The 25,756-nt window shown below is 45.1% G+C and overlaps 2 protein-coding genes across 3 annotated transcripts in view; one reads left to right on the top strand and one right to left on the bottom strand.

Annotated features, from left to right (window-relative positions):
* The window catches only part of NCAPD3 (non-SMC condensin II complex subunit D3), a 69,568-nt gene extending 67,380 nt beyond the window's left edge, over positions 1–2,188 (top strand). The window contains exons 33-35 of one of the 2 annotated variants that reach the window (XM_025355959.1): positions 1,239–1,313; positions 1,402–1,462; positions 1,550–2,188. In XM_025355959.1, coding sequence (XP_025211744.1) covers positions 1,239–1,313; positions 1,402–1,462; positions 1,550–1,658 — 245 coding nt within the window. In that variant the 3' untranslated portion in view covers positions 1,659–2,188. The remainder of the gene's footprint in view (positions 1–1,238; positions 1,314–1,401; positions 1,463–1,549) is intronic. The other variant, XM_025355960.1, reaches the window with a different exon arrangement.
* A 678-nt stretch (positions 2,189–2,866) lies between these two features.
* Positions 2,867–25,756, bottom strand: part of JAM3 (junctional adhesion molecule 3) — a 73,087-nt gene continuing 50,197 nt past the window's right edge. Inside the window, 8 exon segments of the mRNA XM_025355700.1 lie at positions 2,867–5,399; positions 5,701–5,755; positions 5,843–5,972; positions 8,722–8,821; positions 9,766–9,968; positions 10,394–10,546; positions 13,996–14,109; positions 15,198–15,263. Coding sequence (XP_025211485.1) covers positions 5,364–5,399; positions 5,701–5,755; positions 5,843–5,972; positions 8,722–8,821; positions 9,766–9,968; positions 10,394–10,546; positions 13,996–14,109; positions 15,198–15,263 — 857 coding nt within the window. The 3' untranslated portion in view covers positions 2,867–5,363.

Genomic DNA, 25,756 nt, shown 5'->3' with positions numbered 1-25,756 from the left:
GCCGCCCAGCCCGTGCTGTTCCTGGGAGTGTGCTGGTGGCAGCTTATGCACCGAGTACAGCACCACCCAGGCCCCCAAGACCGGGTGGCGTGTGTAGACAGATGGGGCGGAGGGGCAGAGGGCATGATGTGCAGACAGGGCCTGCTGAGGAAGGGATGCAGGAGGGTGGACGTGAGTGGGCACATGCACCTCAGCATAACAGCTAAGTCTGTAAAGGCAGCTTGGGACCAGCTGAGACTGAGGGTGCACTTTAGGCTCTCCTAGGAACACAGCCATCGAGGTGTCTTAAAGCAGGGCAGTAAATTTACCAGCTTCTTGATTAAACATAACTCCAGTGACGCAGGGAAGATACTACTGATAAATGACAGTGGCCGCTAACATCTCTTGAGCACGCCCTTGCAGCCAGCGCCATGCTAAGCACTCGGTGTAGATAACCTCCTGTCGTCCTGGGCACCATGCTAAGCACTCGGTGAAGGTAACCTCATGTCGTCCTGGCAGCCCCCCAGTGAGGTAGCTGTTTTTATACCCACGTAAGAGATGCAGAAACCTGAGGGTCTCAGAGCAGCTCACACAGCTGGTAAGACACCGAGCCAGAATTCACACCCAAGCTGCGGTGGAGTCTGCTCGTAAACGGTGTTCACCTGTTCCTGAGGGCAAACTGGAGGGGGGGGAGGTGCCATGAAAAATCAAGGGCGAGGGGTGAGGCGGACTGAGCCGCTCCCAGTGCGGCATGACGGGACAGGATGAAGTGGCGACTGGAGGTAGAAGGGACAGGCCTTGGCTGCTGATTCCATGTGGAGGAGCTGCTCACGGTGCCACATTTCCAGCTTGCACGGTCCATTCACTGGCTGGACACTAACAGGCACGCGTGGAGGTGCAGAGGCAAGGAGTTAATTGTCCTCGGGGAATCTGGGTGAGCCACCGTAGGAAGTGTAGTGAGTGGGACAGCGCGGTCACTGGGACAGGGGTGATCATGGAAGATGGGGTGGGAGGGAAGCCAGAGGCGTGAACAGTGAGGCCCAGGGGCCAGCCGAGTGCCTAAGGAGGGCTGCGGTCAGAGAGACGGAAAGGAGCGTCCCCAGGAGGGGCCCTCATCCCTGCCAGGACCTGGGACAGGGTCCAGTGGAGGTCTGAGGGCCGCCACTGGGACACCGATGTGGACACCGTGCCTACGTCACACACACAACTGGAGCCGCCCCCTCTGCCTTCGCTCACAGTGGTGTCTCCCCTTTATGCAGAGAGCATCAATGATGTCACGTTTGGAGCAGGGGTCAGTTACATCGGGACACCACGGACTCCTTCATCAGCCAAAGGCAAGTTCTTGGTTTCCTTCTGGGCTGATATATGCGCTGCCTTTGAGGTTCTGGGAAAACTGAATTTGTTTGTTTAAATCCCTTTTAGAGAAAATTGAAGCCAGGAGTCAAGGAAATGACATCTTATGTTTATCATTGCCTGATAAACCGTAAGTTTAGCAGTGTTCCTTTTAAGGTGGATGTTTTTTTCAGGGTTTTTCTGAGTTCCAGAATGACTGCGCATGTCCTTTCCCTAGGCCCCCACAGCCTCAGCAGTGGAATGTGAGGTCTCCAGCCAGGAATAAAGACACTCCAGCCTGCAGCAGGAGGTCCCTGCGAAAGACCCCCCTGAAAACAGCCAACTAAGCAGCGCATCCCCACCAGTGTCCGGGCAGGCAAGAGCCCCTGAGGAAGCCGTCTCGTGTCCTCCGCGTGGACAGGCAGCTGGATCACTTCCCGCAGTCCTTGGGCGGCGCTTTGCTGTGGAACACGAGAGCTCCTCCTCAGGGGCCTGGCACTCACCTGCATTTAGCCGGCCAGCCCTTTCTATGCTGTATGATGTATATGGTTAAACACTGTAAAATAGAGATGTGCCAAATTTAGATCTTCTTACCCTAAGCCTAATCTACTTAATATTATAACTTTATTCCATTTGAAAGTGTCAAGCCCATGCAGATAAGCTATAATCTGGTCTTTAAGGAACACAACTTTAAAAACTTCAGCTTTCTTTTATATAAATCAAGCCTCTATTAACTTGTTTGAATTCCTTATCGTACATATTTTCCCATCTGTAATGACAAAATATTGATTGTAATATTTTTTCTATTATTTATAATTGCAAATTTTTAAAATATACAGCTTTCTAAAAGTAATAAAGGTTTAGGATAAATACAGCCTTCCAGTAAATAGAATGTTTCTGTTTTTAGAACAGAGCACTTACTGGCAATCATTTTAATTTTACATAAAGCATGTTAGAGGAATGAAACCAAATCTTTCCTATTAGAAAAAAAATGATTGTCTTGAGGGGCAGTTGATCTGTGCCCATGCAGAGGCCATGTGCTTTCTATAACAGACATAAACAGCATCGCTGCTTGTGAAAAAATAGCTTTGCGGCCTTCCCCAGAGCAGCACTGATGCCGATTTGTGCAGCCCTCTGCTAAGGGCTGCTCCCATGATGGGGGAACGGCTTGAGTCTCTTCTGTTCACTCTGTTGAGTAAACTTAACGATATTTTTGTTCAAGAATATCCAAAAAGAAATGCAGTTGGCTTGTTTTTTAATCCCAGTATTACAAAAGCAAAAGTACAAAGTGATTATGTGCGTTGGTTGGTTTGGGGGATGGATGGGATGCCACTGAGCTCTGCCCCTGCTATCCTAAGTGGGAACTGCAACGCAGGTGGACTCGGTGGTGGAGAGGCGCAGCACTGCTCTGGAGCACACAGGCTGACCTCCTGCCCAGGCACTGACTCCCCTGGTGGATGGGTGACAGCATTTTTAGTGCGCGCGCCTCACCACTGAAATGCTAGGAAGAAGAGACAAACACAAGAGCAAACAAGAAAGAATGAAGCAATGTTTGGGTTTTTTTTGAAGCTTTTATAAATGAGGTTAAACAAATACCAAATTACAGGTGTGTTAGTACAAGTCTGTAATATCTATGTACAGCAACATCCATCCAAAGGCAGAATCACAGCCTCGTATCGGCCTCGAGTCTTGAGTCACATTCGTATCTTAAAATACACGAGTGTTCCTTTTCTGTCTAGTCTGTTATAGGCAACTACTTCCCAGACTCCACTTTCACTTCTCTCTACTTTGTCCGACCTGGTTCCCATGGCACTAGTGTGGAAGGTTTTAGGGTGTAAGAAGAGGGGGCAATAAGGCTACCCTATCACTATGACAACCAAGAAAGAGGCTGGAGCGTCATTCCCCAACGCTGAGGGTGGGGAGCCATCCCTCTACCACGGTGGCAATGATGGAGGGAACTCGCATGCTCAGTATCCAGGATGCCATGCAGAAGACACCAAGGAGCACTGAGCCACTCTTGGAGCATTTCCTGCCTCTGCCAGGCGGCCTGCAGCTAAGTGTTTCACATAACTGAAAAAAGTCAACACAGTCTCATGTATGCAATTAAACAAAAGCTGTCAAAGTATAAAAAACTCAAGACACTGGAAGCTGAAAGACAAGGTGACTAGTGAGAGCCACTCTTCAGGCACACAGTGGAGTGCTCCTCCTGAGCAGCTCCTTGCTTCAGAGCACTTCAGTCCTGAATCCAGCACGGCAGGGCGTATGAGGCTGAGAACACGGGCTTCTGAGCGATGTTTCTAATGTCCCCCCACAAATGGGAGCAGTGTCTCCGGCAGATGAAAAATTTAAAGTCAAAAATTAGAAAACTGCTTTTGATTCAGGCATTTCACTTTCCTCCCCGCCAGGCCTTTCACCTGGCTGCTCCACCTGACATTCTTCAAAAGGCTGGACTGGCTGCCACTCCATAATGGTTTGTTTTGAAATGAGACAGAACCTGTGGTGTCTGGGTGCTTTCTCTGTGGCAAAGAGGAACAGTGGGATCCACGTTCTTTTAAAAATATTATTGTACTTGACAGACTTGATTTCACAATTGCCTTTGGCCTTAGACAGTCTTAACAAATAATTAAACAAACTTAAAAAAAAAAAATAGCAGTGGGGGCTCTGTTTTGTGAGCCATCCATAACCAAAAAGGTCTGTTATGGGAGCCCAAAGTTGGGACACAACGTGGAAGACACCAGTGTCCCTGGAGTGCCCACCTTAGAGCTGTGCTGGATGAAGCAAGGGCCATGTGAGTCAAGCTCACTGGGGCACAGCCACTGCCAGGGCCCAACGATGGCGGGGCCTCCTGGCAGATAGCGAGGCAACACTGAGCTAGAGCGGGGGCGCCTGGGGTAACCCCAGGAGCTGACTGGCGTCTGTCTGTACATCTGAGGACTTCTGGGTGGCCTCTGGGTACAGACTGTCCTAGTCATCTCAGGAAGAGGCAGTTCAAAGCTAACCTGAGAGGTTTCTTTTGAAGAGATGCAAACTGATTTTAACATTGCTCAGCTGGAATTTTTAAAGGTTTCCTAAGCAACTACGGTCTGACGTGTAGACCGCAAAAGTTCCCTTGTGAAAAAGGCTAAAACTTGTGCAAGAAAAGGAACGTTGCAGTAAGCTTCCATGAGAGGATTCCTTGGGTAAAATACTCAATTATTGATATTTTCCAATTTAACACTAGTAGCTTGGAACTTCTACCTTAAGCTGAACTTTTTTTAAAAAAATAGGTTATTTAACATTGTATGACAATATATTTACAGTTTAAATAGAAATTTCAATAATCAAAATACATCCTTAGCAAAAATTTAGATGCAAAATTTTATAAAATAAGACCCATAGAAAAGCATATTTCAGTACCATTTCAGACTCAGCCTAAGACGAAGGTTTTCCTTAAATCCTGACGCCCTGTTGGACAAGCAGGGTTCCTCAGGCAAGATCCCTCTTCCAGCAACCAATCTGCCTCCCTGACTTCGGTGGTTTCTACAAAATGCTGATGTGAAAGGCTTCTCCACAGTGGACACTGCGACACCGATCAGCAGAGCCTTTGAGAAGAGGCTGCCGCATACAAAGCCCGTTCTGGGTGCCCGCCGGGATGCGCTGCTGGTGCTGCACGGCCCCTCGCCGGCTCACAGGGTGCTGTCCTGGCTGCTGAACGACCAGTGGTAAACACGCTGGCTTCACAGGGCCCAGCACAGGGGCACTGACGTGAGCAAGCTTTAAGATCACCCTAATACTCGTGTGGGAATCAGGCCAGAAACAGATGGGGAACCCAACTCGGTGAACGCACCCAGTTTCTCTTCCTTGTGGTCATATTTACTGGGTCCATCTTGAGGAAAATTATTCATGTGGCTTGTTAGAGTAAGAAGAGTAGTGGTCAACTTTGGCCAAAACAAAAAGCTTCTGAATGAGTGTCTAGCTCTGTCCAAGTGCATCAGCTCTCGCTGCCTCGACAGGAGTTTCTAGTAGAGGTATGTGCATGTGCGCTCTGTGCGCTCTCAGCCACACTGCGGGTCTCAGATCACAAACGATGACTTGTGTCTGAAGTCGCCCTGCAAAGCCAACACACAGTTAAAGCCATCAAGGGGCCTGGTGGCAAGAAGGGAAAAACACTGAGTAAGTCTAACATGGGCTAAATACAAATCAAATAATCATTCTTAAAAAGTACCATCACTAGCGCCTGCAAAGCACAAACCCCATTAGTATGTGTGTGTGTGACTGTGAAGGGGCCGAGGAGCTCAGGAGCTGCACAATCACTCAGGAATCTTCCTAGGAGACCTGTGTGGTTTCCAAGGAGGAATGTTGTTTTCCCTGCTGGGTACACCTAGATTTCCAGGTTTACTAAATGATTACCTCCTCGTCAGTGCGGATGTAGTTGACTCCATCTGGTTTCCCTGGGTTCTTGTAACTGTGAGGAGAAGAGAGCAGTTTAGCAACAGGGTTGTTATATGATCGCCAGCTTGAACTTCCCTTTTTTCACATAAGGCAGGCTCACCTTTCTCCATCCTGTTTATTGTTGATGAAGTAGCCACGTCTGTATGCACAGCAGATGCCCAACGTGATCAGGGCCAGTACAGCAAGGACAACCAGAACCCCCCCAATAATTCCGCCGATGTTCAGGTCATCTGAAGAAAGGGAGGTTTGGGGAAAGCCATGATACACACTATCTGTTCTTTAAAAAGGCCCTGACCCTGCTGTGCCTCCTTCCTTCACCCCAAACCCACTTGCCTCCTGCCCCCTCAGGCCTACCCCAGCTAGAAGAGAGAACTTAATCTTTCTAGCCTAGAACATATAGGACACCATAACTCCTAACTTCACATGTGAAAAGTACTGACACTTCTACAGCTGAAATGCAGTTACACTGAAAACTGTATTCAAGTGGGCTTGGCACTGTAGGCTTAAAAATCCTCTGGCTGAATGCCTGAGATTACTTATGGGGGAGATGGTTATGAGGACAAGATTAGGAGCCAGGATCCCAAGGAAGAAAAGAATCCCTAATTTCCAGGGCCTCTCTGTTGTGGACTGCTGTGGGGAAGAAAGTTAGTTTCAAGTCTTACTTAAAAGTAAAGAATCCTAGATAAGAACTAGAGCTCTGCCTCTGCTGGCTGCCTGACCTCCGATCTATACGCCCTCTGAAAGGAGACCCCTGGAACCCTTGTACACTCAGCAAAGGCACTGGGTCACCTTCACATGGGGCTCTGGCAGTCGTTTCCTTCAAGCAAGCAACACATGGAAAACTGCAGGGAATTTATCAACAAGAGCCAAGTAACTTGGAAGTTTTAAAAAATCTTTATCCTAGTGTATTGGTTCTCAAATATGAATGTACACTTAAAAGTCAATTTGCAGGCCGGGCGCGGTGGCTCACGCCTGTAATCCCAGCACTTTGGGAGGCCGAGGCGGGCGGATCACGAGGTCAGAAGATCGAGACCATCCTGGCTAACACGGTGAAACCCCGTCTCTACTAAAAATACAAAAAATTAGCCGGGTGTGGTGGCGGCGCCTGTAGTCCCAGCTACTCGGGAGGCTGAGGCAGGAGAATGGTGTGAACCCGGGAGGCAGAGCTTGCAGTGAGCCAAGATTGTGATTTTTTTTTTTTTTTTTTTTTTTTTTGAGACAGAGTCTCGCTCCGTCGCCCAGGCTGGTGTGCAGTGGCGCAACCTCTGCCTCCTGGATTCAAGGGATTCTCCTGCCTCAGCCTCCCAAGTTACTGGGATTACAGGCGCCTGCCACCACACCAGGCTAATTTTTGTATTTTTAGTAGAGACAGAGTTTTGCCATGTTGGCGAGGCTGGTCTCGAACTCCTGACCTCAGGTGATCCACCTGCCTCAGCGTACCAAAGTGCTAGGATTATAGGTGTGAGCCACTGCGCCTGGCCATGCAATTTTGATATTAAAATGTCAATTCCCAAGTTTCATCAATAAAAAGTCAATAGGCTAAAATAGGTCTGGGGCAAAACTGTAGGAGAAAACAACCCGAAAGCAGAGTTTCTCAAATGTGACAAACGAGAAGAATCATTCGGAATGCTTGTCTTACACACAGATTTCTAGCATATGTCTGAGGTGGGCTCGAATCTGTATGTGAAACAGTGGTCCCAAATGGTCATCACCAGGCAGTTTTGGAAAATGCTGCTCTGAGGGTAGCTCCAAATAGGGAGGAGGAAGAGATTAAAAAAATGCTCCTGGCTAGGCACAGTGGCTCATGCCTGTTAATCCCAGCACTTGGGGAGGCTGAGGCGGGAGGACTGCTTGAGGCCAAGAGTTTGAGACCAGCCTGGGCAACAGTGAGACCCTGTATTTACAAAAAACAAAATTAGCTGAGCTTGGTGGTGTGTCTCTGTTGTCCCAGCTGCCCAGGAGACGGAGATGGGAGGATGGCTTGAAATCTGGGTTTGAGGATGCAGTGACCTGTGATTACACCACTGCACTCCAGCCTGGGCAACAAAGCAAGACCCTGTCTCTCTCTCTCTCTTTTTTTTTTTTTTTGAGACGGAGTCTTGCTCTGTCGCCCAGGCTGGAGCGCAATGGCCGGATCTCAGCTCACTGCAACCTCTGCCTCCCGGGTTTACGCCATTCTCCTGCCTCAGCCTCCTAAGTGACTGGGACTACAGGCGCCCGCCACCACGCCCGGCTAATTTTTTGTATTTTTTAGTAGAGAGAGGGTTTCACCGTGTTAGCCAGGATGGTCTCGATCTCCTGACCTCGTGATCCACCCGTCTCGGCCTCCCAAAGTGCTGGGATTACAGGCGTGAGCCACCGCGCCCAGCCGTCTCTCTCTCTTTTTTAGGGGGGACGGAGTCTCACTCTGTTGCCCAGGCTGGAGTGGTTTTGTTGCTGCTGCTGCTGTTTTAAGGGGAAAAAAAAAAAAAAAAACCTCCCCAAGTGATTTGGACACATCCTATCTGCCCCCCATCCTCCTCTCAATAACCCTCTTTTAGGGGAACAAGAGCCCTGAGATAATATTACTCTAAGGGCTAAAGCTTTGTCTGCAGGTAAAATTACTAGGGCTAAAACTCAGTTTTCTACAAAATGGTTGTAACTGGATAAATTTCTGGAGACCTGACGCCACCTTACATTTTAATAATTCTATCAATTACCAAAGAATGGAGTTTACTAAACTCGCAGTGAAAGTTACAAGGCTGGCCACGTTCCCAATACCCGCAGATCCCCGAAGGTTTTCTTTGAGGACCTGCTTATCTGGACGTGGTTTTCTCAACCTTCCCTTCACTGTCCAGTGGGTGCTGGTGGATCTAGTCGGCTCCAGAAGAAAGCTAACCCATGGCAGAAGAGTTCTCTAAGCTGATGGTATAATACTAAATTAAAATGTTCTATTCACTTCCCAGTCTTGTGATGAAACCTTTTCAAAAAAGAACTCACAGACTTCCATCTCCTGCTCCTCACACCTGGCTGAGCCTGCGTCATTGGAAGCAATGCAGTAGTACTGCCCAGAGTCGTCCTTGTGAACAGCAGTGAACACCTGTTTCAGGGAATGACAAGTAAATAATTGGACCAATCCTGGGGCCGACTTCTGAGAGCACATCCAGCTGGGTGCAGAACTAGGTCGACACCTGCTCGCTTGCTTTCGGCTTCCCCGTGGCTTCCCCAGCACTGCATGTTCCTCCCTGACCCACTCCCGGACACCTGCCTGAGAGCTCCCCAACAACCAATCCCCTTGGGACTGGAAGCACCAAAGCCCGGCAACATCCAAAATGTGAGGTGGAGCCTTGCTTTTCTTCTGGTAAAGGGGCTCTTCAATGATGACTGCTCCTTGGGCAACATTTTGGCAAAATGAACAGAGGACCCTATTACAATCTGTCTGATGACTACGTGGAGCTGGATAGTCCACAGACCAGAAGGTACCTCCCAGGAGAGAACTACACGCACAGTAAAGCCTGGTGTGGTTTGTACTTTGTCCTCTAGTGCATGACCAATCTGTTTTCTCTCCTCCCCCACCTCCCACCACCACCGCTGGGTTATGTTGAAACAAATTCCAAACACCTTTTATCCATAAATACTTCAGTATCTCTAGAAGACTGTAAAAAATCGTAACCACAATACCTTTATCATGCCTAAATTAATTAATAATTGCTTAATAGATCATCAAATACCTGCTAGTAATCGAATTTCCCCGATTGTCTAATGACTTTTACAGTTAATTATCCGATCAGGGCCCTAGTAACGTTTGCTTAATATCCCTCTTCAGTCTCAATCTATGGTTTCTTTCTCTTACCCCCTAAGAATGTACTTGTTTATAAAAGGAAGAAGGGTCATTTTTCCTGTAGAATCCCTAACATTCTAGATTTTTAGCAGCTGTTTTATCAAGAAGTTTCAGTATCTCTCCTAATAATTATTATTTTCACAATAAGCATCTCTTGCCCCAACAAAGACATCTCCATTCTCACCTCTTAGAAGAGATCTTACCAGAGTGCCTGTTTCAGAGTTTAAGTGGAAAGAAGAATTGCGAAATCTGGGATTGGCTCTGGAATCCGTGGGCAGTGGCACATCATTGCGATACCAGCTGTAGTGAGGCCGGGGGTGGCCCTCACTCTCCTGGCAGTACAGCGTTGCCATCTTGCCTACTGGTACAGCCTTCGGCACTCTACAGACAGGGGTCACTGGCTTCACTGTAGGAAAAGAAGGGGGTGGTGGTGAAGATCTCAGCAACAGGGCTCTATTCTTATTAAAGCCCACAAGCAATCAGCTCCAAAGACAAGAAAGCCAGTTCAGGTTCCTGCGCCACTGCTGCTCCCAGGATCACAACTGCAGACTGACAAGCCGCCACTGCCTCCCACCCTCCTGTATGTTAAAGTGCCTTCTCTAGCTGGTGGAAGGAGTGACAGGAACTTCACTTCCCTTCTCACCCTCTACCCCCAACTCAGGCAGTCTCGGCTCTCAACAGTTCTCCCCTCCCTAAGCCATGTGAAGCCCTCAGGGACACAGTTCTGGAAGGAAAGAAACCAAGACACTCCCTGATCTCATGCATCCTACGGCTACAGACTCGGGAGGCCTGAAAATGGCGGCAATGTCTCATCTTCGCACGAGCTCCTACCTTGCACCGTTAACTCGATCACAATCTCATCAATTTCCTTGCGGTCATTTCGAGCCACCACCTCACAGCGATAGAGGGCCGAGTCTCTCCGTGTCACATTCCAGACCTTCAGGGACGTCTTCCCCAGTATTTCTGCACGACCTGCCAAGTCTCCTACAGAAAAGACATGAGGCACCAAAAAACTCTTTACAGAAATCAGCCACTTGAAAAGGGTGGTTTCTGGGGCCAGCACTGGATGCTACAGCAAGGAAGACTGCAGATCCATTTTTATTTTTATTCCGGAGTACAGACGTGAACTCCCTAAGGACAGGAACCATGACCTATTCCTACCTGTAACCTAAACACCAAAAATTGTTCCTGGTGTGCAAGACGCACTCATTACCATGTGTCTCTGTCATTAAAGCCAGGAACTTCACCTCCTCCTCCTCATTTCCAGGAAGGACTGCCCATGAATAGAAAAAAAACACCACTAGAAAAACAACCAATGTTCCATAAATGATGCTGAGATAACTTGATATCCACTTGCAAACACATCAAGTTGAACCTCTCTCTCACTCCATATACATAGGAGTTAAAACTGTAAAACTCTTAGAAAAATGCATACGCATAAATCCCTCATGACCTTGGACTGGGCAGTGGTTTCTTAGATATGACACCAAAAGCACAAGCACACACTAAAAACAGTTATGCCAGACTTCATCAAAATGCAAAGGACAAAGGCAGGTGAAAACACAATCCACCTAATGGGAGAAACATCTGCAAATCATCCATCCAGCCTAGCATCCAGAATAAAGAAAGAATTTACATTTCAGTAATAAGCAGACAACTTAATTTAAAAACTGGACATAAGGGTGGGTGCAGTGGTGCACACATGTAGTCTCAGCTACTCAGAAGGCTGAGGTGGGAGGATTATTTGAGCCTGGGAATTCATGTCCAGCCTCTGCAATGCAGTGAGATCCTGTTTCTAGAAAAAAAAAATCTTTTTAAATGGACATAAATTTGAACAGACATTTCTCCAAAGAAAATACACAAATAAGACCCTCAACATCATTAGTCACCAGAAAATGCAAATCAAATCCACAAGACGCCACTTCAGATCCACTAAGATGGTCAGAACTTAAACAGTCAGACAGTAACAAGTGTTGGTGAGGATGTGGGGAAATACACTGCTGGTAGGAATGTAAAATCGTAAAGCAGCTTTGAAAAACACTCTGTCAGTTTTTTAAAAAACTAAACATGCAACTACTATAAGACCCAGCAATTGTACTCTTGGTCATTTATCCCAGAGAAATGAAAACTTAGGTTCACACAAAAACCTGTAAACAAATATTGATAGCAGCATTATTGATAGTAGCCAAAAAGTGGAAACAACCCATTTTTTTAATCCGTCAATAGAATGGATAAAATAATGTAGTATATCTACAATGGAACATTATTCAGCCATAAAAAGAAATGAAGTACTGGCACACGCTGCAACACAGATGAACCTTGAAAACATGATGCTGAGTGAAAGAAGTCAGCCACGAAAGACTACAGTTTCTATGAATTGTCCAGAATAGGCAAATCCACAGACACACAAAGTGGAATCAGAGCTGCCAGGGATGCGGGAGGAGGACTGACTGCTGCTGGGTACGGGGTTTCTTTGTGGGATGATGAAAATGTTCTGGAATTTGATGGTGGTGATGGTTGCACAATTGTGTGAATATACTAAAAACCCCTGAATTGTATACTTTAAAAGGATGAGACCTATGCAGTATGAATTATAGCTCAAGAAAAAAAGATTTTAAACATAAGACATAATAACACTTTTCAAAGCAGCACGAAGAACCTGGAAAACAACAAATAGGGGCAGGAGTTAGGAAAACACGACACAAAAGAGTAGCAACTACTTACCACTAACCTGACAACTGCTGACAAGGACGTGAAGGGCTTGCCATAGCACACTACAAACAGCCACTAAAAGATGCTTCCGATGCAGCACAGACATTGGTATCAACATTTTCTAATAAGAACCTTTGTTATACAGCCACCCATTAGTGGAGGATTCGAACTTCTACCGTGTGAGAAAAGAGTAAATAAACCCCACCAGGGTGCTTCTGGTGCAGGCCCGCACTGAGGCGAGGCAAGAGGCCCAGTAGAGCTGCATCCTCCCCCAGTCCCTGCATTCTGTGCGGGAAACAGTCTCCCTCGGCCTCCCCATCCCTGTGGCTAAGAGCAAAACGTTTAATCCCCAGAAACAGAAAGTTCTTTAAATAATTTCTCACCTGGTTCCTCTGATGCTCTAAACTACATGCTTAGGGTTTAGCAGGGTCAGCCTGAGTAGCCAAAGAAAACAGATCTGTGTTCTGAGAAGAACATTTCCATCACTCCAAAACTAAGAGGCAAAGGAGGGACTTCATGTGAGTGGGAAGCAAAACTCTTCTGAGGAGACTCAGGCTCCTGACAACACTGAGAACCCAAAGCAAGACTGTGTTGGAGCTGTTTCCACAAATCCCTCAACTCTCAACTTCTCTGAGAACTCCACAGGCTCCGACCAATGCACAAGCCTGCATGTGTACCTCCTGCGGCTCCCGCCCTCCTGTCAGAAAATAGGTGTCATCCTCCTCTCCAGCCACCTGCCTGCCTCCCTCTGTGCCGCTTGGCACAGCAAAGCCCTAGCAGGCCCCCCTCGAGTCTCTTTCCCTGCCTGCACCCCAGCTTGGGCCCCCCGCCAGCCCTCTCCTGGACTCAGAAGGCCTCTGACTTGGGCCTCTGCTCTGATTGTGCCACCTCCAATCTCTTCTCTATAGCAGCCACTTCAGTCTTCTGAAACGTAGATGCAGCCATGGCATTTCCCCTCAGATACCGCCCATGCTTGCCTGGCAGTCAGTGCAGTCTGCCTGGCCAGGCGACCTCTCCAACCCCTCTCCTCCCTCTCTCCCTGTCCATGTACCGGCAACAGTGGGGAACTTGCAGTCTTTCCCATCAGCCAGTCTGTCTGTTGCTTCTGTGTCTTCATACACAGCATTCTCTCCTGACCACCACCTCTCTCCACACCATCCTGCCTGCTAACCAGCCACCCTTCACACCGCACCCAGAGAGGCCACTTTGGGGAGCCTTCCCTGACCACCAGCCTCCCACCCAGGAGGCTGTCACTTCAGGGTACCCCATGCTTTCTCCCCATCGGCAACCCCAGCACCAAGCCTGAAACACAGTGGTTGGCTCAATTTGTGCCGTGCCCTTGCTGAAACATACGGTCCTTCTCATTCACTCACTTACATCACACACATGAGGATCGTGAGAAGATGGCCTAGGAAAATGCTCACTTTGATTCCCCAAAGAGATGGGGCTGTGAGCAGATTAAGATCCTAGCTAATGAACTGCACTTGCTGATGCTGGGTGACAGGTACAGGGAGGCTTGATATGCCACTTGCATTACTTTTGCATATGTTTGAAATTTTCCATAATTATAAATCTTAAAAAATAAAAAAATAAAAAATAAAAAACTCAGTCCTAGCTGCAGATGCAGGTTACCAGTCTGAGGTAAGTTTCTGGCCAAGAGTGCACACCCAGGTCCATGGGCAGAGGAAAGGTCAACAGGCAAGACGACTACAGGATCATACCCTGAATTTTGTTGTCAAAAAACACGTATGTGGTTTGGTCATCTTGAATTTTCTTCCATTCGATCCTGGGGTCACTTGTCTGCGAATCTGTAATGATGCAAGACAGTTCCACACCTAACAAGCAAAGGAAAAAAAGAACTCTCAGTGAATGTGGAGTGCTTTTCGGTTCAGCTGCATCCAGACCCCGCAAGCTATCCCTAATTCAAGAGGCCTTTCATGCAGATTAAAAACCTAGCCAATTCCATACTCCAAGAGACTTTGAGAAAGGATGAGTTTTTGCCAGAAAATAAAGATAATTAGCAAGGATTTTACTACATAGTGTACCCCCTCCCTTAAACACCCTGCTTGTATATAAGAAATTTCTTGGCCGGGCGCGGTGGCTCAAGCCTGTAATCCCAGCACTTTGGGAGGCCGAGACGGGCGGATCACGAGGTCAGGAGATCGAGACCATCCTGGCTAACACGGTGAAACCCCGTCTCTACTAAAAAAATACAAAAAACTAGCCGGGCGAAGTGGCGGGCGCCTGTGGTCCCAGCTACTCGGGAGGCTGAGGCAGGAGAATGGCGTGAACCCGGGAGGCGGAGCTTGCAGTGAGCTGAGATCCGGCCACTGCACTCCAGCCTGGGCGACAGAGCGAGACTCCGTCTCAAAAAAAAAAAAAAGAAATTTCTTGGCCAGGCGCGGTGGCTCACACCTGTAATCTTAGCACTTTGGGAGGCCGAGGAGGGCGGATCACCTGAGGTCAGGAGTTTGAGACCAGCCAGGCCAAACATGGCAAAGCCCCACACAAAAATCAGCTGGGGGTGGTGGCAGGTACCTGTAATCCCAGCTACTCAGGAGGCTGAGCAGGAGAATCGCTTCAACCCTGGAGGCAGAGGCTGCAATGAGCTGAGATTGCGCCACTGCACTCCAGTCTGGGCAACAAGGGCAAGACTCCATCTCAAAAAAAAAAAAAAGAAAGAAATTTCTTTGTGGTGTGATCACAAAGCCAGGCAGGAGTGTGATGCCAGCTGATGGAAAACCGCACAGGGCTCCCTGCCGGCCTGCTGATGCCATGCTCCATGGGCCTGTGCACCGCAGAGCAGCCCACCTCCAACATCTCCTTGGCACACTGCAGAGACGGATGTGTCCTGAGTTGGCTGCAAGACACCAAATGTCCAGTAGATGGTGCCCATTATCCGAGGCATTTCCTTTGTACTTACTTTCAAATTCCTGTACCACTGGGGTTCGATTGCTGGATTTGAGATTTACAGCCCCTATCAGGCAGCCTGAAGGAGAAAGAAACCTAAAATCAGAGACAATGTATCTCAAACAGCAGAGAAACCTTGCACAGAGGTCAGGTTTTCCTGTCTGTGTATGCTATGGTTACTAACCACAGAGGATGGAAAAATATTCCACAATAAAGTCTCTTAGGTAAGCCAAGTTAACTGCTTTCTCTCACAAATCTGACCTTCACTGGAAGGAACCAAGGGAAAGAGAAAAGTTCTAAGAATTCCTTCTCCTTTTTAGTCCCAGGACAAAGCCCTCAGAGCTTTAAAGCCTTTTGTCTAAGCATTTCCCATTGACCCTCCGACACCTCTCACCCAGACCTGCTGGGCCTTCTGCCCTTCCTCCCTCCATCCTCCCCTCTTCCCCAGGCTTCCGATGCTGCACAGGCACCCTCAGTGGCACATGATACAGTCCAGACTCTTGGGCTGGAACTCTCCCCTTCAGGGCGGCATCAACACTCTGGGTATGGTTATCAACCAGCTAGGAGTCCACCTTGCTGTACGAGCAACCCGGTGGTTCCAGTCCACGAAGTTTTCACCGATCTTTGTTGAAATGAGAAAAATAATAATATAACACGGTAATTTTCATGAAGCTAAGTTCGTATCACTGATGAAAGCAAGATAGCTACTTGCACGGCAATCCCTTTCAAAACCAGCATCTGATTCCTTATGGGTAATCAGAAACCTGTTTTCCACAGTCTCAAAATTTCTCAACTAATCTTGGAGAGAAGATCAAGCAGGTACATAGACCACCTACAAAATATTACTCTTCAGCTGTCATGCCCCTAATAAAATATGCCGTCCCCAAAGAAGGACTTCATACAGAACACCCCTATGAAGGCCTCTGGGTCCTGGCTTATGATAACTGCTAAAGAAAATGTACAGCACAACCCTGCTCCAAGCTGCTTTAACTCCTCGCATATTGGGCAGCCTCACGCAGCCCATTCTTTTCCTTTATCTTCTTTAACGGCCCAGCTACATGGATCTTGTCTTTCTCAATAGTCAGATTTCACTAATTCTAGCAAAAGCCCTAAAGAATAATCCAATAAAGAGGGATGGAAAACAGAAGTATAATATACCTGAATTGCTATTGGTTCCTAAAACACTTCTACAAAAGGTTATAGAACAAAGAACAAGTGCAGATAATTTTATTTTGTTTGGATAACCACGGCTACTCCCTCTGGAAGCCAGAAATACATCCCGTGCATGTGCAGCCCTTTCTACTTCTTCAAAATGAAAGCTCCCAGTGATGCATCACTAAAGAATGATATATGAGGCTCTGCGTCTCTACCAAGGCCACACAAGTTTCTTCTAAGGAAAGTGACCATAAACATTTCTTCAGTATGATCACCATAACTTAGATGAGACACCGACACTGGCTACAAGGGACTATGACCAGAGATCAGCTCTGGCCCAAAGACCATCAACTGACTGAGAGGTGTCACGAGAGCACTGCTCACCTGGATAATAACTGGACAACTCAATCACATCTTTTCTCTTAAGAAGTATGAAGCCAAGAGAAATAAGAAAATGGGAGAGCTTACAGTCTAGAGAAATAGAAGTACATTATAAGGAGATATAGGCTGCTTGGTCAAAATGGTGGAAAACTAGAGTTGATAACAACAGGTGAACTAGAGGACATAAAAGGTAAATGATGTTTAATTTTCATGAAGGCCAACTGAGATATGTATCTTTATAATAAACTTGGAAGGTAAACTAAACCAATTTGTTTCTTACAACCTCAAAGAAGCTAAATAATGGCAATTGTCACTTCTTTTATCCCTCAGCGTTATGGCAAAGAAATGAATGTTTTATACATTTTTTTTTTTTTTTTTTGAGACGGAGTCTTGCTCTGTTGCCCAGGCTGGAATGCAGTGGCGCCATCTCAGCTCACTGCAAGCTCCGCCTCCCGGGTTCAGGCCATTCTCCTGCCTCAGCCTCCCGAGTAGGTGGGACTACAGGCACCCGCCACCACGCCCAGCTAGTTTTTTGTATTTTTAGTAGAGACGGGGTTTCACCGTGTTAGCCAGGATGGTCTCGATCTCCTGAGCTCGTGATCTGCCCGCCTTGGCCTCCCAAAGTGCTAGGATTACAGGCGTGAGCCACCGCGCCCGGCCTGCTTTATATTTCTTAATGAAGACTTGGCCTGACCACTCTCTTGCTCAACTATCCTAGATAAGTTTCACAAGCAGCTTTGTATTTTATTTTTCATGAACTACACATGAGACTTAAATACAGGTAGCTTTTTATACTAATCCTAGAAGGCAGTATGTCCCAGGAAGACTCCAGAGCAGAGGATCACTACAAGTCACGTGAAGTTCTAGCTTAAATGACTATCTGCAATAGCTGGGCACTACCTCAAATAAGGTCCCACGCTGAGAGTCCTTCCTCAGAATTATCCTTCTATTTCCAAATAATCCTTAAATTTACTAATACTCTAGAACTCCTTTCTTGCCCATCCCCAATAGACCAAGGTGCCACTTTAAAATGTAGATTCCGAGAGAACTACTAAGGAGATGGGTTCTGGGAGCCCGCTTGCAGCGGTGGCTGCTGAAGTTTAATTGTGCACACATTGAATCCAGTGCTACAGGAATTCTCATACTGAAGTTACATTATTTAAGACTGAGCAAAGGGTTTTTTGGAAGGAGGAAAAAGGAAAACTGCTAATTTGTCAAATGCTGTTATTCCTATTCAATTTCCTGTCTATTTTGGCCTGTCCATCATACTCTAAGCTCTCTGGGAAATTCCATTCATTCAGCAGTTTTTGTTTTGTTTTTTGAGACAGAGTTTCACTCTTCTCACCCAGGCTGGAGTGCAGTGGTGTGATCTCGGCTCAATGCAACCTCCGCCTCCCAGGTTCAAGCAGTTCTCCTGTCTCAGCCTCCCAAGTAGCTGGGATTACAGGTGCCTGCCACCATACTTGTCTAATTTTTGCATTTTTAGTAGAGACAGGGTTTCACCACGTTGGCCAGACTGGTCTCGAACTCCTGACCTCAGGTGATCTACCCACCTCGGCCTCCCAAAGTGCTGAGATTACAGGGGTGAGCCACCGCGCCTGGCCGTTCAACAGTTTTTATTTATCTCTAATTATGTACTAGATACCTGCCTAGATATTAGGGCTAATACAAGAATAAGATATATAAAAATCTATTAGTCGGGCATGGTGGCACAAGCCTGTAATCCCAGCTACTCAGTAGGCTGAGACAGGAGAATCACTTGAACCCAGGAGGTGGGGGTTACAACGAGCTGAGATCAGGCCACTGCACTCCAGCCTGGGCGACAGAATGAGACTCCATCTCAAAAAAAAAAAAAAAAAAAGGATAGATAAAAATCTGTGCTCTCATGGAGCTAACATTTTAGGATTAAAAAAAAAACATATTTATTCATCTTTATTGTATTTCAACATTTGATTGTAAAACTTACTACAAAGCTAGAGTGATTAAAACAGTGTGGGGTCCCCCCACAGCATAAAGACAGACATGCAGATCAAAGGAAAAGAATAGCCCAGAAATAAATCCTTGCATATATGATCAAATGATTTTCCACAAGGATGCCAAAATCATTTAATGAAGAAAGGACAACCTTTCCAACAATGGTGCTGGGAAAACTGGATATCCACATGCAAAACGATGAAGTCAGACCCTTATATTAAGTCAAATACAGAAATTAGCTTAAAACATATAAAACACCTAAATTTAAGAACTAAAACTATAAAATTTTGGAAGAACACATAGAGAAACATCTTCATGACGCTGAGTTAGGCAATGATTTGATATGACACCAACAGCATGGACAACAAAAGAACCAAATAGGTAAATTGGACTTCATCAAAAAAAATTCAAACATCAAAGGACACTACCAAGAAAGTGAAAAGACAATATACAGAATGGGAGAAAATATTTACAAAGCATATATATATGATAAGGGATTAACATCCAGAACATATAAAGAACTCCTACAACTCACAAAAAAACACACAAATGAACAAATTTTAAAATTGGCAAAGAATTCGAACAGACATGCCTCCAAAGAAGATATACCATGAAAAGCTGCTCAACATCACTAGCCTTTAAGGAAATTAAATCTAAACCACAATGAGACACCACTTCACACCCATTAGGATGGTTATGATTTCTTTCAAAGGGGGGAAATAATAAGTGTTGGTGAGGATGTGGAGAAACCCAAACCCTGTCCACTGCTGATGCGAATGTAAAATGGTGCAGCCACCATGAAAAGTTTGGCAGTTCCTTGAAAAGTTAAACACAGAATTACTATACAATCCAAATACTGTATGATGTAATTCTTACTCTTCCTCCTCTATAGCTAAGGTACTTTTCCCCTCTGTCTTATGTTTTATTTATCTTTGATTTTCTGCAGTGTGATTATTATATGCCTAGATTTTTTTTTTTTTTTGGCATTTATCCTGTTTGGTGTTTTCTGAGCTTCATGGATCTGTGGTTTAGTGTCTGGCATTAATTTGGGGAAATTCTCAGTCATAATTGCTTCAAAAATTTTTGTTCTTATCTTCTGTTTCTGGTATTATTTACAAGTATGTTACATCTTCTGTGGTTGCCCCACGTTTCTTGTATATTCTGTTCCATTTTTTAGGTCATCTTTCTCTCTGTGCTTTCAGTTTTGGATGTTTCTGCTGGCATATCCTCAAGCTCAGAGGCTGAGTCCATCAAAAACATTTTTCATTTCTGCTACAGTTTTTTTATCTCTAGTGTTTCCTTTTGATTCTTTCTGAAAATTTCCATCTCTCTGCTTGCACTGTGCATCTGTTCTTGCATGTTATCTACTTATGTTATCTACTTTTTCTATTAGAACCCTTAGCATATTAATCAGAGTTGTTTTAAATGCTCAGTCTGATAATTCCAACATCTCTTTCATATCAGAGTTCTGATGCTTGCTCCATTTCCTCAAACTGTTTTTGCTTTTTGTACTTTTTGTTGAAAGCCAGACATGATTACCCAGGAAAATAAACTGTAGTAAACAAGCCTTTAATGTTATGGTGGGTAAGGTGTGTGTGTAGGAGGGAAGCATTCTATAGACCTATGATTAGGTCTCAGTCTTTCAGTAAGACTATGCCCTTGGGCTGTGACCTTCACCACTGTGTCTCCGTCCCCACTCCCCTTGGGTGGAAAGATGACTAGAGGCAGCAAGAGTTAAGTACCTAACAAGTGGGATTTCTTCCTGAAACATATAAAAATCAATTACAGTATTACAACATATTAATAAAGTGAAGGGGAAAAAAACCACATGATCATCCCAACTAATGCAGAAAAAGCATCTGACCTAATGCAACCTTTCAAGATAAAAACACTCAGCAAACTAGGAATAGAAAGAACTTTCTATACATTATAAAGGTCATATATGAAAAACCTACAGCTGACAGCATATTCAGTGGTGAAAGACTCAAAGTTTTTCCCCTACAATCAGGAACAAGACGATGCCCACTTTCACCGCTTCTATTCAACATGATATTGGAATTTCTAGCAAGAGAAATTTGTCAAGAAAAAGACAAAAAAGGAATCAAAGTTGGAAAGGAAGTAGGAAAATTATCTCTGTTTGTAGCTGGCATGATCTTAGACATAGAAAACCCTACATATTCTAACACTAAAAATATCAGAATAAATAAATGAGTTCAGCAAGGCTGCAGGATACAAAACCAACACACAGTACTTCTGGTTCTCAGTCTAGCATGCAAACAGCTTAGAAGCCCTCTTCCATCTTGACGACAAGTAAAATGCTGAACAACCTGAAAATCAACAACTCTTCTTAGATTTGTCCGAGAATTGAGGTCATAGGTCAAAACACTGTCTCCAGATTGGAGAGACAGACAGGCAGATAGAGAATCCCAACCTGCAGAGCAGAAACTCAGGAGAAGAAGCCTCTGCAGGAACCACCAGTACTAGAGTAGGAAAACCTAAACTATAATTGATGAATCGTTGGAGTCTCAGTGCCAACAAGTCTGAGAGTTAAAAACTCCATGGGGCCCAGTCTTAGCAGACCCCCCAGACATTCTTGTGAGTTTTATCTCCAGAGGCCCTACCTGGTTCTCTCACTGAAGACAGGAGAAAAATCCCCTCGTGCTCCTGGCATAGGGAGGGGAAATGTTAGCCATTTTGAAATACCTCTAAAGCATTCTGTCCTTAACAAGTCCTGCCCAAAAGAAAAATTGTCTTACCAGAGTCTAACCTACTGGGATTTAATCAGGGCCTAACTGACCTGGATTTGTGTTATAATTTCTTCAAAAATCACAATTATAAACCAAAATTATAAGTATTAACTCATGTAATTACCTTTATCGGAGATCTCAGTATCTTCATACACCTTCGAGTTATTGTCTAAGTATTCTTTCATTTCAACCTGCGGGTCTCCCTTTCATATTTCCTGTAGAGGTCTGGTGGTAATGAACTCCCTCCGCTTTCATTTATCTGGCAATGTCTTAATTTCTGCTTCATAGCTGAAGGATGGTTTTGCTGGATATAGAATTTGTGGTTTACAATTGTTTTCTTGCAGCACTTTAAATATATCACCCCACTTCCTTTTGGCCTCCAAGGTTTCTGGTAAGAATTCAGCTTATAGTCTTCTTGAAGATTAATTGTATCTGCTGAGTCACCTCTCTCTGGGTACTTTTAAGAATTTCTCTTTGTCAAGTTTGATCATGTGTCTCAGTGTGAGTCTCTTTGGTTGATTCTACTTAAAGTCTAGTGAGATTCTCGGATTTGTGGATCTATGCCCTTCATCAAATTTGGGGAGTTTATTCTTCATTATTTCTTAAAATAATCTTCCTGCCCCATATTTCTCCTCCTTCTAAAACTCTCACAATGCATATGATGGTCCACTTGGTAGTCCCATGAGTCACTTAGACTGTGTTCACTTTTCTTCATTATTTTTCTTTTTGCTCCTCAAACTTGATAATCGTCCTAACTTCTACTTTGCTAGTTCTTTCTTCTATCTGCATCAATCTGCTGTTGAACCCCTCTAGTAAATTTTTCATTTCAGTTACTGTATTTTCAGCTCCAAAATCTGTTTGTTTCATTTCTGTAATTTCTATGTCTTTATTGATAGTGTCCTTTTGTTCAGGGACTGTTTGCCTGATTGCCTTTAGTTCTTTGTCCATGTTCTCCCCTTAGGTGTTTGTGCATATTTTAAACAAATAGCTTTGGCTAGTAAGTCCAATATCCGTGCTGCCTCTGGGACAGTTTCTGTCAATCCACTTAGTTCCTTTAAATGAGCCATGTCTTCCTGTTTCTTTGTATGCTTTGTTATTTTTTGTTGTTGTTGTTGATGCTGTTGTTGAAAATCTGGCATTCGATTATTATAATACGGTAACTCTGGAAATCAGATTGTCCCCTTCCCCAAGATTTGCTGTGTTTTTTTAAAAAAATTATTGTTTAAGGCTGTAGGAGTTCATTTGAAACTCAGAACTTTCTTTTGCAAAGACTATTCCTTTCCAAGTGTGGTTACTAAGGTTCCTTAACCTTGTGTTCAGCTATTATAAGTATAATCAAGACTGTCTTAAGTGCCAAACGCTGAAATGAACGAACGCTAAAACAACACCCCCGCCCCACCAACGCCAAAAAAAAAGAGCATATTATAGCTGCCTCTCTGAGTTTTGTAGACCAGCTCTGTGCAGGGGTACTCCTTCATCTCTTAGCTGGGCTTATTCTGAATCTAGAGACCAGCCTGGGATGAATCTTAGTATCTTTTCGGGCTTTTCTGATCATGTGTCTTGCCTGACATGAGCATGGCTTTCTACTTTCCTTCATTTATGTGGATGCTTTTGAGAGTCTTAATTTCCTAAGAATCTCACCCAGCTTCTCCTCTGGGCCTTAGAGGGCCTACTGTACACGTCCAGCCAGAATCTCTTCAGGCATCTGTAGGTTTATAGTCACTCTGTAGCTTTTACTAGCAGTGCCCACTGGTTTTACTGCCTGTTTCCCTGGTTATACAGGACAGAGACAAGCACCTTGCATTAGGCCTTCAGGTATCCCCCAGAAAGGATGGAACAGACATACACATTAATTTGCAAATAAGGTCTGCTCTGTTCCCTCCGGTTTGAGAGAAAAGCTGGGGAATAGCTGTTGCCTGTACAAGACCAAAGCAGCTACTATGCCAGCGAGCACGTAGGGCAAGGGTGTGTAAAAATGCCACAGGTGTTTCCTACTGGTTTAAAGATGGCTCTTCTTGGTTAGATGTTTGCTCGGTTGCTATAATCTTCGTTTGACTGATTTCAGAGCTTCTACAATGTTGGTTCAGATAGCTACTGATTTTTTAATTTTTCTGCTGGTGGGCAGGAGCCTGGAACATCCAAAATGGAACACCATTTTGCTGAGATCACTATAGGTTAGCCTTGTCACTATTTTTTTTTTAGTCATTCTTATTCATCTCTCTATCTGATTCCCAACCATAATACCTAAGAACCCAAGAAGTTTCTGGAAAAGTTACTTATTTTAAGTAGGGGGAAAAGACACAGATACTTTCAATACAATATGGCAAATGGCATGAGAGAAATCTACACCAATCCAAACATAGACTGACTTAGTGTCTTTGCTCTTTCAGTGTTTCTTTGATAACGGAGCTCTCATTCTCACTGTAAGTTGGTAAACTGGCATTCTGGGCTTATGTTTTCCCAGGATTTAATTGCTTCAGGTAGAACTAGCAAATGTGTTTTCAATCCAGAACTAGGTGGCTTAATCCAGGGACAGAGGTAACTACTCGATGTGCTTGTAATTCCACCTTCAAAACTCTTCTATATGCCAAAGCTATGAACTATCTGGGGCCCTGTTTTTAATACTCTGACTGACTTTTTTTTTGGGGGGTGCTGGGGGAAAGAGTCTCGCTCTGTAACCAAGCCTGGAGTGCAGTGGTGCGATCTTGGCTCACCGCGACTTCCGCCTGCCGGGTTCAAGCGATTCTCCTGCCTCAGCCTCCCGAGTAGCTGGGACTGTAGGTGCCTGCCACCACGCCCAGCTAATTTTTTGTATTTTAGTAGAGATGGGGTTTCACTGTGTTGCCCAGGCTGGTCTCGTACTCCTAAGCTCAAGCAATCTGCCCACCTTGGCCTCCCAAAGTGCTAGGATTACAGGTGTGAGCCATCACACCTGGCCTCTTACTGACTTTTAATATGATTTTGCACACTTCAATTTTTCTCAAATGTAACATATTATTTAAAAACTTACTCTTCTTTCACCAATAACTGAAGATAAATAAGTTAAACATTTTAGAAGGGGGACCATTTATTATCATTATTCTACTTGCTATCTAGGGACCAATGATTTTCCAGAGGCCCAGAGAATAGCACGTTTCAAATTTAAAGGCTTTAAATTTGAGACAGTAATTAAGGTTAAAGAAGGTCATAAGGGTGTGGACCTATCCAATATGACTAGTGCCCTTCTACTGAAGAGAGGCTGGGCGCGGTAGCTCACGCCTGTAATCCCAGCACTTTGGGACGCCGAGGTGGGCGGATAACAATGTCAGGAGATTGAGACCATCCTGGCTAATACGGTGAACCCCCATTTCTACTAAAAATATAAAAAATTAGCCAGGCGTGGTGGCGGACGCTTATAGTACCAGCTACTTGGGGGGCTGAGGCAGGAGAATGCCACGAACCCGGGAGGTGGAGCTTGCAGTGAGCCGAGATCAAGCCACTACACTCCAACCTGGGTGACAGAGTGATACTCTGTCTCAAAAAAAAAAAAAAAAAAAACACCAAAACAAACTTGAAGAGATACCAGGGATGTGCTTGCACAGGGGAAAGATGATATGAGGACACAGCAAGAAGGGAGTCATCTACTGGCCAAGGAGAAGTCTCAGGAGAAACCAACCCCGCCAGCACCTTGATTTTGGACTTCCCAGCCTGCAGTACTATGATAAAATACATTTCTGCTGTTTAAGCCACCTGTTTATGGTATTTTGTTATACAATTCCTAGTAAACTAATACAGAGGGGAATGGAAATGAATACAGAGCAAGATAAATATACAAAAATGTAAGAATAGTATTTTCTAATGTATTAGTCCATTTTCACACTATAAAGAACTACCAGAGACTGGGTAATTTATAAAGAAAAAAGGTTTAATTGACTCACAGTTCCACATGGCTGAGGCCGCCTCAGGAAACTTACAATCATGGTGGAAGGCGTAGGGGAAGCAGGCACCTTCTTCACAAAGCAGCAGGGGAGGGGAGGAGAGAGACAGAGCACGCATGCACACCAGTGAGCGAGCAAGGGGGCAACTGCCACACACTTTTAAACCATCAGATCTCATGAAAACTCACAATCACGAGAACAGCATGGGGGGAAGCCAACTCCATAATCCAATCACCTCTGCCAGGGCCCCTTCCTTGACACGTGGAGATTACAATTTGAGATGAGATTTGGGTGGGACACACCACCAAACCATATCATCTGACTTTATACCAAATACAGAAATTCTAAGTCTTTGAGTACCAAAATATGCTTGAATTCACAGCTGACAAAGGCTGTTA

This window comes from Theropithecus gelada, chromosome 14, assembly GCF_003255815.1.
Source record: "Theropithecus gelada isolate Dixy chromosome 14, Tgel_1.0, whole genome shotgun sequence".
NCBI classification, from domain to species: domain Eukaryota; kingdom Metazoa; phylum Chordata; class Mammalia; order Primates; family Cercopithecidae; genus Theropithecus; species Theropithecus gelada.
Note: the sequence above shows the minus strand (reverse complement) of the source record. Positions and strands in the feature narration are given on the sequence as shown.